The sequence below is a fragment of the Equus quagga genome, chromosome 8 (assembly GCF_021613505.1).
Source record: "Equus quagga isolate Etosha38 chromosome 8, UCLA_HA_Equagga_1.0, whole genome shotgun sequence".
NCBI lineage: Eukaryota > Metazoa > Chordata > Mammalia > Perissodactyla > Equidae > Equus > Equus quagga.
The window spans coordinates 15,364,308-15,378,295 of NC_060274.1; the positions used below are offsets into that span (position 1 = coordinate 15,364,308).

Sequence of the window (13,988 nt, forward strand, 5' to 3'; positions counted from 1 at the left end):
TGCCCCCCAAGGACATTTGGCAATGTCTGGAGACATCTTTCATTGTCACAAATTGGGGAGAGAAAGGGTTCTACTGGTGTCTATTAAGTAGAAGCCAGAGATGCTTCTAAACATCCTACAGTGCCCACAACAAAGGACTAGCCAGCCCCAAAGGTCAAAGGTGCCAAGGCTGAGAAATTCTGTTCTGAAATACAGTAAAGCTTCCAAAAAGGAAATCAGATTTTGCTATAAGCAGGAAAGCAAGCAACAAGTAGAAATGACCTACTGAAAAAGTGTGGGTGGTGTCCGGAATTCTACTGAGAATTGCAAACACAGGAGAGTGAAAATGACTAACAAAGGGGTAAAAAGAAAAGCAGCGTTCAGGCGGTAGGAGCTGACAAGTGAAGTGGAGAATTTGCCAGGCCCAAGCTGAACCACCATTGGCCTTCATATGGGTATTACTCAACTGTCAACTGTGTGTTTAAACCATGGCAGCTGGCAAGGGGAGGCAGCCTCCTCAACAAACAGACTCATCAATTTGTAAAGCTCCCATTCTTCAGAAACATTTCTAAGACAATATACGAAATCCATTTTCTCCTGATTTTACTTGAAGATGAGTCACCCAAGACACCAGCTATATGCTTGATTTCAGGCTTTTAAATAGTGAAAGCAGCTATTGAAAAAAATTACAGGGTAGCAGAGGCAGACAAAGGCACTGAAAAGACTCTGAATCATTCTAATTTTTATGGGGAGTGGGGGAAGGCGCATCCAGCTTAACCAATTTACATCATTTTGCTTTAGAAAATAAACATATACATCATGCTGACAATTTTATGCCGTGTTACACAAGCTGGAAGGAAAATAGTTTTAGGAAAACATTTGGAGAAGTAGAAGGAAGCAACAAAATGAAATGGCACAGAACCATTAGCTATTGAAGAGCGTCTATTACTATTCAAGGTAAATAACTTGATGGAGTTTTTCTCAGTCCTGGAAATAATTTCCTCCCCGAGTCCAGCACCTATGTGTGTACCGAATCACGAGAAAAACTAGTTACTCTCAGAGACCCACACATGGTACAGGGATGGACGTTTTATATCTACAAAGGGAATCTGATGCTCAGACAAAGGAGTCGCCAGGGTTGCTCCTACAGCACACGTGAATTTTGGAGAATTTCTAAAGGGAGTTCAAAGTGTTTTATTGTTAAAGGAAATTTAGAAATGCAACCCTGAACTTTGAGTCAGTGATCTCTCCAAGTTTCTTAGGAACAATAAAAGATGGAAAAGTGCATTTTCTCTTTTTGAGCAAAGCATGAACTCAGTAGAAGAAATAGTCTCATGGAATTATACATAGAATTTGGATATTATTTACTTTAAAACCTCATTACATAGGACTTCAGCAATTTAAATTTGATGATAATTTAAATAGAGTCGGGCTGAAGTTGACTCTGCTAAGCAAAGCTTTATAGAAAATGAGAATTATTAATAGTATAACAAGATAAAATTTAAAAAGCTTCAGTGGTTTATGTGAATTAAGCCATTTTTCTCCACTTGTTAAATGGGTCCCCTAAAAAACTGTTCTGGGCACCAACGTATTGCAAACAGGAGGAGGAGAGCGAGGACAAGAAAGGGCAGCAAGAGTTATTATTTATCATTGTCATTTGCCAGAAAGTGGATTAAGGACTTCACAACTTTTTTTTTCGTTTAATGCTTACAACAAGCCATAACCTTATGAGGCACATACTGTTACAGGTCTAGGAACCCTTCAGTGCAATTCTAAACTCCAAAAGGAGCTGAAAACTCACAGTTTTTTTCCATAACGCATTTGCTGGCAGAGCTTGACCTGGCTGGATTTGGCAGCCAACCCTGACCTGAGGTGACCTGAGGCTAGTCATAGTCCGGGTGAATCCCAGTGGTAGAGTTGCTCCCGGTTTTGCTGTAGAACCATGAATGTGGCTGATTATGGGGTGCTGCCCCAGACCCCAATGAGGGTGAATGCATAAGACTGCTTTCTCTATTATCTTTCTGTGTACGATTTTATCTTTGTAAACCCTAAAACATTCTGAGTTCAAAAACACATCGGGCCCCAAGGGTTTCAGATAACCTGGGCTGTCCCTGTACAGCAGGTGAGGAAACTAAATCTCAGAGGCTGGAATCTCAGGACCTGCCCCAGGTCACCCCTGGAGTGAGTGAGTTTGCAGTAGAGACAGGATTCAGCACGGGGTCACTCTGACTCCAGAACCCGCATCGTGGTTAGCTATCACTTGAGTGACTGTCGGGGCTTGGTAAGTATGATGTATAATTGAAAGTCATAAACCCACATTTAAATGATACTTTGAAGTAACTTAGACATCTCATTTATTGAGATGCTAAATGAATGAGTTTACTGTGCTTAAAAAACTTAGAAGCCGCCATTACCCACTCACCCTTTTCCTGCTCTCTTCCTGGCTGCCCATTTCTCGAATCCCCTCCAGGATGGCGTCCTCAGTGGACCTCGTCAGGCCCATGCTACCCTTAAGGAGGGCTGCGATTTTCTCCCTGAATGAGGAGCGCTGGCTTTGGGAGGCCGCGGCTGCATCCACACTGGCCTTCAAACTCTTCTCCAGTTCACAGGAACTTGTCTTCAACAGGCTCAGCTCCTGCTTCGAGGCCTCCCAGACCCGCTGGCCAGCAAGCAGCCTTTCTTGGAAGATCTTAACTTCCCTTTCCAAAGCTTCTTTCGCCTCCACAGCACTGAGCAAGTCCTAATATAACCACAGACAGTGAAGACAGTAACATTAGCAGCCAATTAGGGACATGTGCATTTTCTTATCACTTACTTTGCTTACTAATGACCTCAAGGAGTTAAGAGTTCAGTGCTCATTCCATTTTTAACTCTAAGTTTCCTATCCTCTCTTCATAAAGTTATTAAATTGTAAAGGTGATGTCAGGTTAATTTAGGTGTCTAAAAGAGAAAAGAGATGTTAAAAAAAAAAGAACACTGACATATAAGACTTTTCTTTGTGGACCTCTAGAAAGAGTTAATAAAAACAAATTGTTGGCTAACATGCTAGTAGATTCAGTCCAGAGGTAGCATATGCTTACAGAACTGTCTGTTCTCAAGCTTGGTACACACGGAAATTGATTTTGAGTAAACCATAAGCCCTAACTAGGAACCAAAAATTATTTGAATAAAGATGTCTCCTTAATACTATTCTAAATAATAGAGTAGGATTCTCCTAAAGACATCACTGTGTAAAGAAGAATCAGATTTTTCTTTCAATACTCGTTGACTATGTATCCTCTTGTCTCATAAAGACAAGACTGATGCCAATAAAACCTGAAGGAGATGAAACAACTAGCCATTTGGTGGGTGGGAGGACTGAAAACAGAGGGAGATAAAGTACCACACTGAGAAGAATAATTTTAACTAATATAATACGTATGATTAGGTTCATAAAAATAATGAAGGGCATTGGGAGGGTTCTCTGTGCACCTACTTCTATTTGCCAAAATCCAGAATGATCCAAAGAGTCATGAAAGGGCCATCTTTAAAATTATTATATAAAAAAAACACATGTTGACATCAAGCTCCACAAGACATGAATTCACATCAAATAAGATTAAGCAGTTGGTTAACCACTGCTATAGTATTGCAGCCTAGTTAACTGGCAAAAAATATTTGGTTTTTTATTAAAAATAGTATGTTGGGGCAAAAATATCTAAAAAGGAACAATAGCTTTGAAGAACAGATTCTAAACTGGCCAGTTGCAAACATCCATTTTGCTGTAGAACTGGCCATTAAAAGGAGTTTATCTCCACCAACATCTTGGAGACAGGAAAAATGTTGCTTGAAATGCTACTTGCTACTTTTTATAGAAAAGAGAGCATCTTATTTTTTTTTTTCTTATGGTGATTTTTTTAAATCCAGGAAGTCTCAGGCATCCATTTGAAAGAAAAGTCATGGACTGGGGAGGTAGTTAGAAGTCTGCCCTTTTCAGAGATGTAATAACTAAACCAATTATGGAACATTATTCTGTGAAATGCTTAGCTTCTCAGGGTCCTGGCAACAGCTTCATTTCCCCACTCCCTTTCCAAACTAGTCCTCTTTGCAGAGAAGCCCCACTCCTGCTGCTAATTAAATTATGGCCCTTAAAGTAAAGCTCAAGAGCACTTTATCACCAATTCAGTGTATTTTTTTATTCTTTATTTTTTTGCTGAGGAAGATTCGCCCTAAGCTAACATCTGTTGCCAGTGTTCCTCTATTTTGCATGTCAGCCGCCATCACAGCGTTGCCACTGACAGATGAGTCATGTAGGTCCACACTCAGGAAGAGAACCCAGGCCACCAAAGCAGAGCGTGCTGAACTTAACCACTAGGTCACCGGGGCTGGCTGCCAAACACGTCACAGATTTCTTTTCAGATAGTAATACAACAGCTGCTCAATTAGACTAAGCAGTGTCAGCACTGGTGATCAATTGGGTCCATATTTTACTTAGAAACTACAATTTAATGTGTGGATAGAAAATTGAGGTCCTAAATTCAATGATGCAGGGATGAAACTTAACTCTTCTCCCCTGGGTTAAAAGCCTATAGAATATAATATATTAACTTTTATATTCAAAGAAACCCCCTTAAGCTAAAGAGAGGCATTGCCATGACCAATAGAGTGATGTTTTTATCCAAGTATTTACAAAAGGTCCTCAAAATACACAAAAAACATATCAGAGGCTTGAGCACTATAGACTTAGTATCAGTTTGGAGTAAGCTAGTCAACTGGCAGCTGGTACCAGGAGACCAACACACACAATGCAATATTTCAGCCGTGAGGAATATTTTCCACCCCGTTGTCAGATGGTCAGCTCACTGCCTGAGAGACAAGGGCCAGAACAGTGCGCTCACAAATTCAAACTTCCCACATTTACATCTAATAAAAATCAGAAAATTCATTTGTGATCCCAGACTACAGAGGCACATGGCAGCAGGTCAAACTTCTTTTCCGGACACGTGTCAGCCCACTGAACTATTTCTCGTGTGAAACACAGGACTCAGGAGCCAGTGACAAGGCCTTGGGGACGGCCGCTCCCCCAGCACTGTGATTCAGGGGCCCTGAGCTGACCTGCTGGAAACAGATGTCCTTAGTCCACAAATGCAATTACCTGTAGTGCTATCAGGAGGAAGCGGCTGGAGTGGAGTCGGGTTGCGTGGCTACCTCAAGGACACACTGAAGTAATGAGACATCGGTAGCATTGGCCAGGACCTGGGGACTGCTGTCAGACCACACTGACACACAGAACAAGAAACCAGGAGCTCCCTCCGAGAAAAATCAGGGCTGACCTCCACGGAGGAAACTGCATTTGCAGATTTGGATAGACCCTTATAGAGACAGTGATGGGACTCACTTAAAACAAATGTTCTTAATTAACAAATCTTTAGATTCAGTCTTACTAATGCAACAAATGAATAATGACCCCTTCACAATTACTTTTAACAAAAACGTTTGTAAATAATATGATTAAGGCATTCAATTTAGCTTCCCAATTAAATGTGTCTGCGTTAAATAATGAAGCCATTCAAAGGTTTGTGTTTTTGAAACACAACTGATTTCTGTTATGATGCTGCTAACTGTGATACGGATCAGGATGTGCATGAGCTCAACTTGCCTCTCAAAACTACAATTGATTGCCCTCAGAGCAGAGAACTTCTGGCTTGAGCTTAATTCATTCAACTCTAGACAACTTTTGTAAAATTAAAAATCAGTTGGTTACTTCTACCTACCGCAAATAAGATTAACAAATAAACTCAGAAATTCCCCCAAATAGACACTCTCATACATTGCTGGATGAAGTGTGAATAGGTGCAATTTTGGCATAAGGATCTAACAAAATTTGAGATGCACATATCCTTTGACCCTGCAATTCCAGTCCTAAGAATGTATCTGTGGGATCGGTTACCAAACACGGACAATGAGGTATATGTGAAGTTAGTCAATTACAATGTAGCAAAAGATTAGGTACTGCATGAATATTCATTGACAGGTGGCTGGTTACACAAACAGGAGACATCCGTACCATAGGACACTATGTAGTCTTAGAAAGAAGTGAGGAAGCTTTTCATATCCTGATATGGACAACTCTCCAAGATATAGTTAGTAAAAAACAATTAAGGTGCCTAACCATGTGTCTAGCACCATTTGTACCTACATGAAAAGAATCTCAGGCCAGCCCAGTGGCTAGTGGTTAAGTCTGTGCTCTTCTGCTTCAATGGCCCAGGGTTCACAGGTTCAGATCCTGGGCGTGGACCTACACACTGCTCATCAAGCTCATCAAGCCCTACCGTGGCAGCATATCACATATAAAATAGAGGACGATTGGCACAGATGTTAGCTCAGGGACAATCTTCCTCAAGCAAAAAGAGGAAGATTGGCAACAGATGGTAACGCAGGGCCAATCTTCCTTACCAAAAAGAAAAAAAAGAGGATCTCTAGAAATATGCACAAGCAAATGCCAATTTTGATCATCTCTGCTGAAGGGAATTGCAGCTGGTAGGCAGAAATGGAAGGAAGATGTGACAGAACAGTGACAACTATGACAACACCTAGGGAACTTTGTCCATTTAAAATTCTGAATCAATAGTGTTATGAACACATACACACACACACACGCTAAGCTTAGGCTGCATTGGTAGACGTAAAGTATCTAAAACAAGGGAGGTGATGTCCTGCTGCTTTTCCCTCAAACTAGACCAAACCTGGAGTTTTGAGTTTGAGATTCAAACTCTAACATAGATAAAACCCGTCCATAGTGGTGCTTTTCAAAAGGCAACTTACAGACTAGTGCCACTCTTGACACTCTTCCCAGTCCTGACAACGTAATTTGAGAAATTAAGAACAAGAGTTTAGTAATCTCTATAGCAATTTGACATCGATTTTTTCGTACCATAAGAATTTAATAATCTTATATTGTTATATAAGATGTTTATTCATGACTTAGGTGAAATGTAAGTAGCTTAGCAAGTAGCTTCAGGTTTTACCAAGTACTTTTCTGTGGATAAGGGCATTGACATCAATTTTTTAACAAGATATGGACCCATTCCGGTTTCGTTGAACTCACAAGTTAAAGGGCACGTGACATGAGCCTCATTTCTGTTGTGCAAGTAGGAACACATTACTACATGTGATATTTTAAGGTGGGTTGCCAACTATAATCCAAAAGTGAAAAGTATGTTTGGGGCTGCCCCCAGGCCGAGTGGTTAAGTTCACTCTTTCTGCTTCGGCGGCCCAGGGTTTCACTGGTTCGGATCCTGGTCAAGGACATGGCACTGCTCACCAGGCCATACTGAGGTGGCATCCTACATGCCACAACTAGAAGGACCCACAACTAAAAATATACAACTATGTACCAGGGGGCTTTGGGGAGAAAAAGGAAAAGATAAAATCTTAAAAGAAAAAAGTATGTAAGATCCAGAATCCATTTCTTTCATCAAAAGTTAATTTAAATTTCCATCAAAAGATCACTTAAATTTAACAATACCTTTACGCAATAAAGTGATAAAACTGTCTATAGATGGAGAACTGAAGATGGATTTTTGAAAGCACAACGTTTGTTTAATTTTGGATACAAGTTGCAAATAAATATCTTGAGCTAGCTGAAATTGCCCTAAAACCTCTTCTATTGTCAACAAGCCTCTGTGAGACTGGCTGTCTACTGTAAGTGCTTTAAAAGCGAAACATAGAAACAGTTTTAACATACATTATCTCCTGCATGTAACATTGTCATCAATACAACCAAAATGACGTAAGTTAAGAAGCAAGAAGCTTGGGGCTGGCCCAGTGGCGCAGCAGTTAAGTGCACACGTTCTGCTTCAGTGGCCCAGGGTTCGCCGATTTGGATCCCCGGTGTGGACATAGCACCACTTGGCAAGCCATGCTGTGGTAGGCATCCCACATATAAAGTAGAGGAAGATGGGCACGGATGTTAGCTCAGGGACAGTCTTCCTCAGCAAAAAGAGGAGGATTGGCAGCAGATGTTAGCTCATGGCTAATCTTCCTCAAAAAAAAAAAAAGAAGAAGAAGCAAGAAGCTAGCTCATTGTCACAATAAAACTTTAAATATTGGCATAAGTGGTATTTGTTCCAAGTGACCACATATGACTTTAATAAAAGGATTTCAGTAATAACTTTTTGTTCAAATGCAATTTCAGAATGACAAAATACTATCAGTTTAATAGTATTCTCTATATTAAGCCCACACACGTATTTTCAAAGAAGAATGTGTACAGTTTATGTAATTCTTTTCTTTTCCCCATGTTTATTCTGATTATATTTATTGAAATTGAATTTTATGCCTCTAGCTTCTAATATTTAACAGTTAGACTTGTGCCTCATATATCTTTTTAAATAATTTTCTCTATTAATTCATTTTTAATGACTTTACAAAAGTATCAGTCAGCAATGAATTGGAAATAAAGAAACACTGACCCTTCCCACAGATAGTTGGGAAAAAAACAGACTAGAGTACATTCAGAGTTTAGGAAGGAGAATGGCGGAAGTCTTGAAATCATATTCTTAGAGGAAATATGAAACGAACTAGAACATTTAACCTGAAAATGTCTTCAAATAATAGAAAGACAATCATGTAGAAGGAGAGTTAGGTCGGTTCTGCTTGGACCCACGATCGAAGGGAGTGAAAGCTGTAGAGGAACATTTTACTTCAAAATGTGGAAGACCTTCACAAATCTGAGCTGTCCCCATGACATCATCAACCTTGGAAAATAATAAGAATTTGGCTTATGTTAGAAATTCTCATTTCTGACAAACTCCCTACAAGTTAAGGTTAATTTAGCTGCCCACGAGGCCAGCGTGTTCCTGGGCTTCACTGAGCGCTGCAGATGCTCTGCCCTGGACTGGCCAGACTGTGCCGGGAGGACCATGGACAGTTCCCATCTGGAAATTTTAAGAGAGACGTTGTCAAAATGGAATGGGTTCGGCATCACATGCTAGGGCTAAAGCCATAATAAAAAGATTGATGTAATCACGTTATTTTAAATATTGTTCTCATTTATTTTAAATGTGTCAAATGAACCTAAAGACAAACCATTGAAGACTTATAGTTACCGAACAGAATGTAAATATTACAAGCTGTAACAATGTAAATACAATGATATAATAAAAATTGGGAGGAAAAAGAGGGGAGTAAAAGAGTAGGAGGTAGGGGCCAGCCTGGTGGCATAGTGGTTAAGTTCACGTGCTCCACTTTGGCGGCCCAGGGATCGCAGATTCAAATCCTGGGCACGGACTGAGGCACTGCTCATCAAGCCATGCTGTGGTAGGCGTCACACATACAAAATAGAGGAAGATGGGCACAGATGTTAGCTGAGGGCCAATCTTCCTCACACACACACACAAAAAGGCAGGAGGCATTAAATTCCTCATATTTCATAGCAGAAAGTCTAAAAGCACTATCTCATATTGGTGAATCAGGAATAGAAATGTATAACTTTAGAGTCAATGGTAATTATCAAAAGTCAATGCAAGAGTGTAAAAGTAAGGCTAGAAGGGGAAGGAGAGAAGGTTTTAAATTTTCTTCAGAGTCTTATGAACAGTTTTAACTTTTTATAATATGAGCAGATATTATTTTAGTGTTTATTTTCATTTTAATTCCTCACCCAAAGGCTAGAACTCACCAAACCTCACAATTGATAAGAAATAAGGTTCAAGTAAGAAAAGTTTGAAAGATCTGGGCTGTTCAGATAGAAGAAGAGACTTAGAAATTCATGATAAATAGTCTTCAGATACGTGAAGAGTAGCCATAAGAAGAGGGATTGCCGTTTATTCTGTACAGTTTCATTAAGATAGAACCAGGATGAGGACGTGAACTATAGGATGCTGATCTTGACTTGCTACGGTGAGGAACTGTCAAACAGTTAGACTGCCCAGAGGAGGCGGACCTCCTTGAACAGTAGTGAGTTCCCTGCTTCTGGAGGAGTTCAAGGAAAGGCTGGACACTAGCCATGCAGGGACATTAGAAAGATGATTCTTATTTCACACAGAGAGTTAGATGATTTAGATTCTAAAAGACCTTAAGGTCACTTCCAATGTTATGATGCTGGGATTGTAAAGTGATCTTTTATTATTTTAGTAATTTATCCTAGCTAATAATTTCTCACTTCCAGGAGCTATTTCCATATGCCTGTAATCCTAAAATAAGCATATGTTTATTTTAATCCCTAGATAAAAGAAAATACAAATAAGAGAGGGAAACAAAAACACTGAACATCAATTATGCACTAGGCTTATCCTGACGACTTCATGTAGATTATATCGTTCAATCCTAATAGTGATTGTAAGAGATAGAGCCTTACATTATTTTCCTATTTTACAGAGAAGAAACTGAGATAAGTCAGACGCCTGGGGTCACACGGACAAACGGTTCTGGAGCCCAGAGAGAAGCCCCAGAGCCTGGCCTCTTAGCCACTCTGTTCATCATGTCTCTTATGCTCTCCTCTCCTACACACATGACTGCAGAAAAACAAACCAGAAGGGGTATCTTTCCAAACCAGGCCTGCCTGAATCCAAAACAAGTATTCTTTCCTAGCTTCAATTCTAGTTATTGGAAGTAAACAAAATGTGAACCATATGAGGAAAAGAAGCTGTTTGAAATCCAATATGTAAGCTGAGTTTTGGATCCACTGATTGGAACGTGTATAGTCTGTGGGAAACATGTATGTGGCCTGTGTAGGTAAAGTGACTACTTTCCTCAATATTGGATTATTTCAAGACAACTAAGGGAAAAGGTATCAATCTTTGATAGTTTTTAAAACATACTTTAATATTGCCTACTAAAGATTTTCAAATAATGTATTTTCCATATGTATAATAAATCACCTGGATTTTTATTTGGGAAATTTTCATAAAGTAACTTAATAGAATCATTAAGGAAATCAGAAAATCTGAGTTTGGTAGAGTGAGCATCCCAGCCCTGCAGAAGCTTCCACGTCTGCAGTCATTCTGGACTCCACTAATAAAGCAAGTTTCCTACCTCAAAAACAGAGCTTTAGAAAGCATTATGAAGACTCTTCTCGAGCCCATTAATGTGTCAGCAAAACCACTTGACAGTATTTTTCACTAGTAAATCTTTGGAGTCATACTCCTATGAATGAGCACTTTATTAAAGAACTCAACTTTTTATTGCCCATATTTTTTTTTACGATTTTTATTATTTTGGCAGGAACTTCATCCCAAAGTGAATGTGTTTCCAAAGTCTGAACAACACTGCATCAGTCATTTACAAGTAAAAACGCTTATATAAGAAAAGGAATAAATCCTGGTTTTTTAATGTGCTCTTACAACACATTTTCATTTCCTACTGCTAATCTCCAGAAATCCATTTTTATAGGTAAATATTAAGTTCTTCATAATTTTCAAGGTTTGATAATTTAATAACTACTATTTGTAATTGAATTAAAGTTATTCCTTCACTGAGGAAATTTGCATGGCTACTTACTGTTGTTGTTTTACTGATAAATAGTATTTGGTATCAGACTTGTATGTAGGATGTAGATGTGAATATATATGTAAGGGGATTACTGATGAAAGCACAATAATGTAACGACCAGGGTTCAAATCCTAGCATTGACACTTAATAGCTGTGTGAACTTCAGCAGAGTACATAAGCTCTCTGAGCACTTAGCACAATGACTGAGCAAAGTACATAACCTCTTTGAGTGCTTTAGCACAATGACTATGCTAATGGTAAGTGATCGACTACTGAAGACTATTAAACTAATCATTGTTGACAGTATTAACGTAAAAAGTCTGAGAGCCTTAAACTTTACTTAGAAGGTTTATTGATGGGTCAAATATTGAAAGTGCAAATCTGAAGTAATTTTATGTATAATATAAGACAAAGCAAATTAGTAAATATTATTATTAGGATTCAAAAGATACTAATATAAAATGAAAGATGTTAAGAAAAATCTAGAATATTACTTTTAATTAAAAATATCAGTACTAATTACTAAAAATGTATTTCCAGCTCTATCCACTGAAAGAAATGATATTCCAATAGCAATGAGCACACCTAAAGCCTAAATCTTGCTTTCTAAGCAGCATTTCCCAGTAAAAAGAGCCAAAGGTCCTTTGAGAATAAGCTTATTTAGTTCTGTGGCCTGGAAATTTTAAGTGAGGCTAAGATATCGTATTCTATCAGAAAGCAAGGAAGTGTTGAAAGACTAAAGGAATCAGATGACATGGTCACAGAGACCATCTTGAAAGGACTCCTACTAGAGAAACTTGGTGGATCTGAAGCACCAAAAAAAGAATAATTGATTGTAACACAATAAGCAAATAAAAATCCGTGTGTCCCTAGAACTGAAAAGAAAAAAATAAAAATCTTGTCTTTATGGAAGAATGCCAGCTAATGAGTAGAAGGAATGATAAAATTAGAGTGTTACCATGTTGCCATGCCTGGTGTAAATTAATCCAGACAAGAATCAACAAATGATACCACTGCTAGGTAAGGTCAAGGGGGAAAGAAATAACCTGCCAGAGGAGTTCAACAAAGATGGCAGCATAGGCAGACTCTGAACTCACCTCCTCCCTCAGACACAACAAATTTACAACTACTGCTGGAACAATTACCCCTGAAAGAGAACTGAAAACTGGACAAAAAGAACCCCACAACAAGGGACAGTGCTGACTGAGGTGGAAGAGGCAGAAATTCCTTTGTGTAGAGAAAAAAAGCCACTTTCACAAGCTACGACACTTCACTCCTGGCCAGGAGCAAACCTAAGGTATGCAGCCTTCCCTGGAGGAGCAGGGAACCTGAGTGGAGGAGTGTTAACAGCTTTTGGACTCAGCATAACCAAGATGAGTGTCATAATATCTGGCTTCGCTGGCTATTAACCACAAGAGGGAATAACCCCAGAAAAGCTATTGGACATAAGGGGGGGGGGGGAGCCCACTCTTAAAAGGGCCCATGCACAAATTCACCTGTTTCAGAAGTAACCTAAAATAACCAGAAAGAAAGATGCACAGTTCTTTGGTGAAAAGAGACTCACCTGATAGGTTCTGGGTGCATCTCAGTGAGAGGTGAGACCTCTCCAGGGATTGAGACATTGGCAGTAGCCATTTATGTGACTTAGTGCAAGTGTGCTGACACAGATGCCATTGGAATTCTTCCCTTGGATTTTAGTGCAGGGGTCTGCCCCCTACCCCCCGACTAGAGCACTGATTTAATCCAGCTCAGCCAGGGAAGGCCCCACCCAAGAGCAAGTCCTCAGGCAACTTTTGGCCCACATAGACAGAGTGGCTGGAACCTCTGCAGCTGGGCATGTGAATCCACCTCTGGGGGCAGGGCATGTGCAAGGAGCAAGTACAGTGTGTAGCATTCAGTGGGGTGTGTGGGGCCTCTGCAGTGGGGCAACTGGGTCTGCTTTAGTGGGTCAGGGCATGCACATGGGGTGGGACTATGCTGACAGGATGTGCGGCCCTGCGGGTGGTGGGGCTTGTCAGCTGCAGCAGACTTGTGCTTCTCAAATAGCTCCATAGGGGATTGGCTCCACCTTCCAAAGCTTGAAATAGTTGGGTGCTCCTATGCATCGAGCCAGCCCCACTTAGCTGCAATCTTGAAAGAACTGACAACAGCTTTGCAGGCCAGAGGCCTACAGCAATTGTAAGCCCCTGAACCTAGCAATCAGCCACTCTGGGAGCCTACTCACTTAACAGAAAAATTGCAACAGGAATGTGCTATTAGACCTTGCTTGTGCTGGGGCTTCCTATACCCAATAAAGTGGCCAAAGGGTCCATAGCAGCCACACACAGCTGAGCATTAAAACAAGCCAGCCAGGGTAACAGCCTAGCCTCTCTGGGCACCTGTAGCAAGAGCAACCCAGCCACAACAGAAGGACACACATAGTCCACACAAGGGACATACCTGGAACATTTGGAACTGGTTATAAGAGGGAAGCACACTGCTGGGCCTCATAAGGCCACTTCTCCAAGATCAGGAGATGTAGCTGATACACCCACATAATA

General features: G+C 40.2%; 1 protein-coding gene across 2 annotated transcripts in view; it reads right to left on the reverse strand.

Moving 5' to 3' along the window:
* The window catches only part of CCDC170 (coiled-coil domain containing 170), a 91,965-nt gene that overhangs the window by 31,957 nt on the left and 46,020 nt on the right, over positions 1-13,988 (reverse strand). For both annotated transcript variants that reach the window (XM_046668798.1, XM_046668797.1), the window contains exon 6: positions 2,402-2,719. In XM_046668798.1, the coding sequence (XP_046524754.1) occupies positions 2,402-2,719 (318 nt within the window). The remainder of the gene's footprint in view (positions 1-2,401; positions 2,720-13,988) is intronic.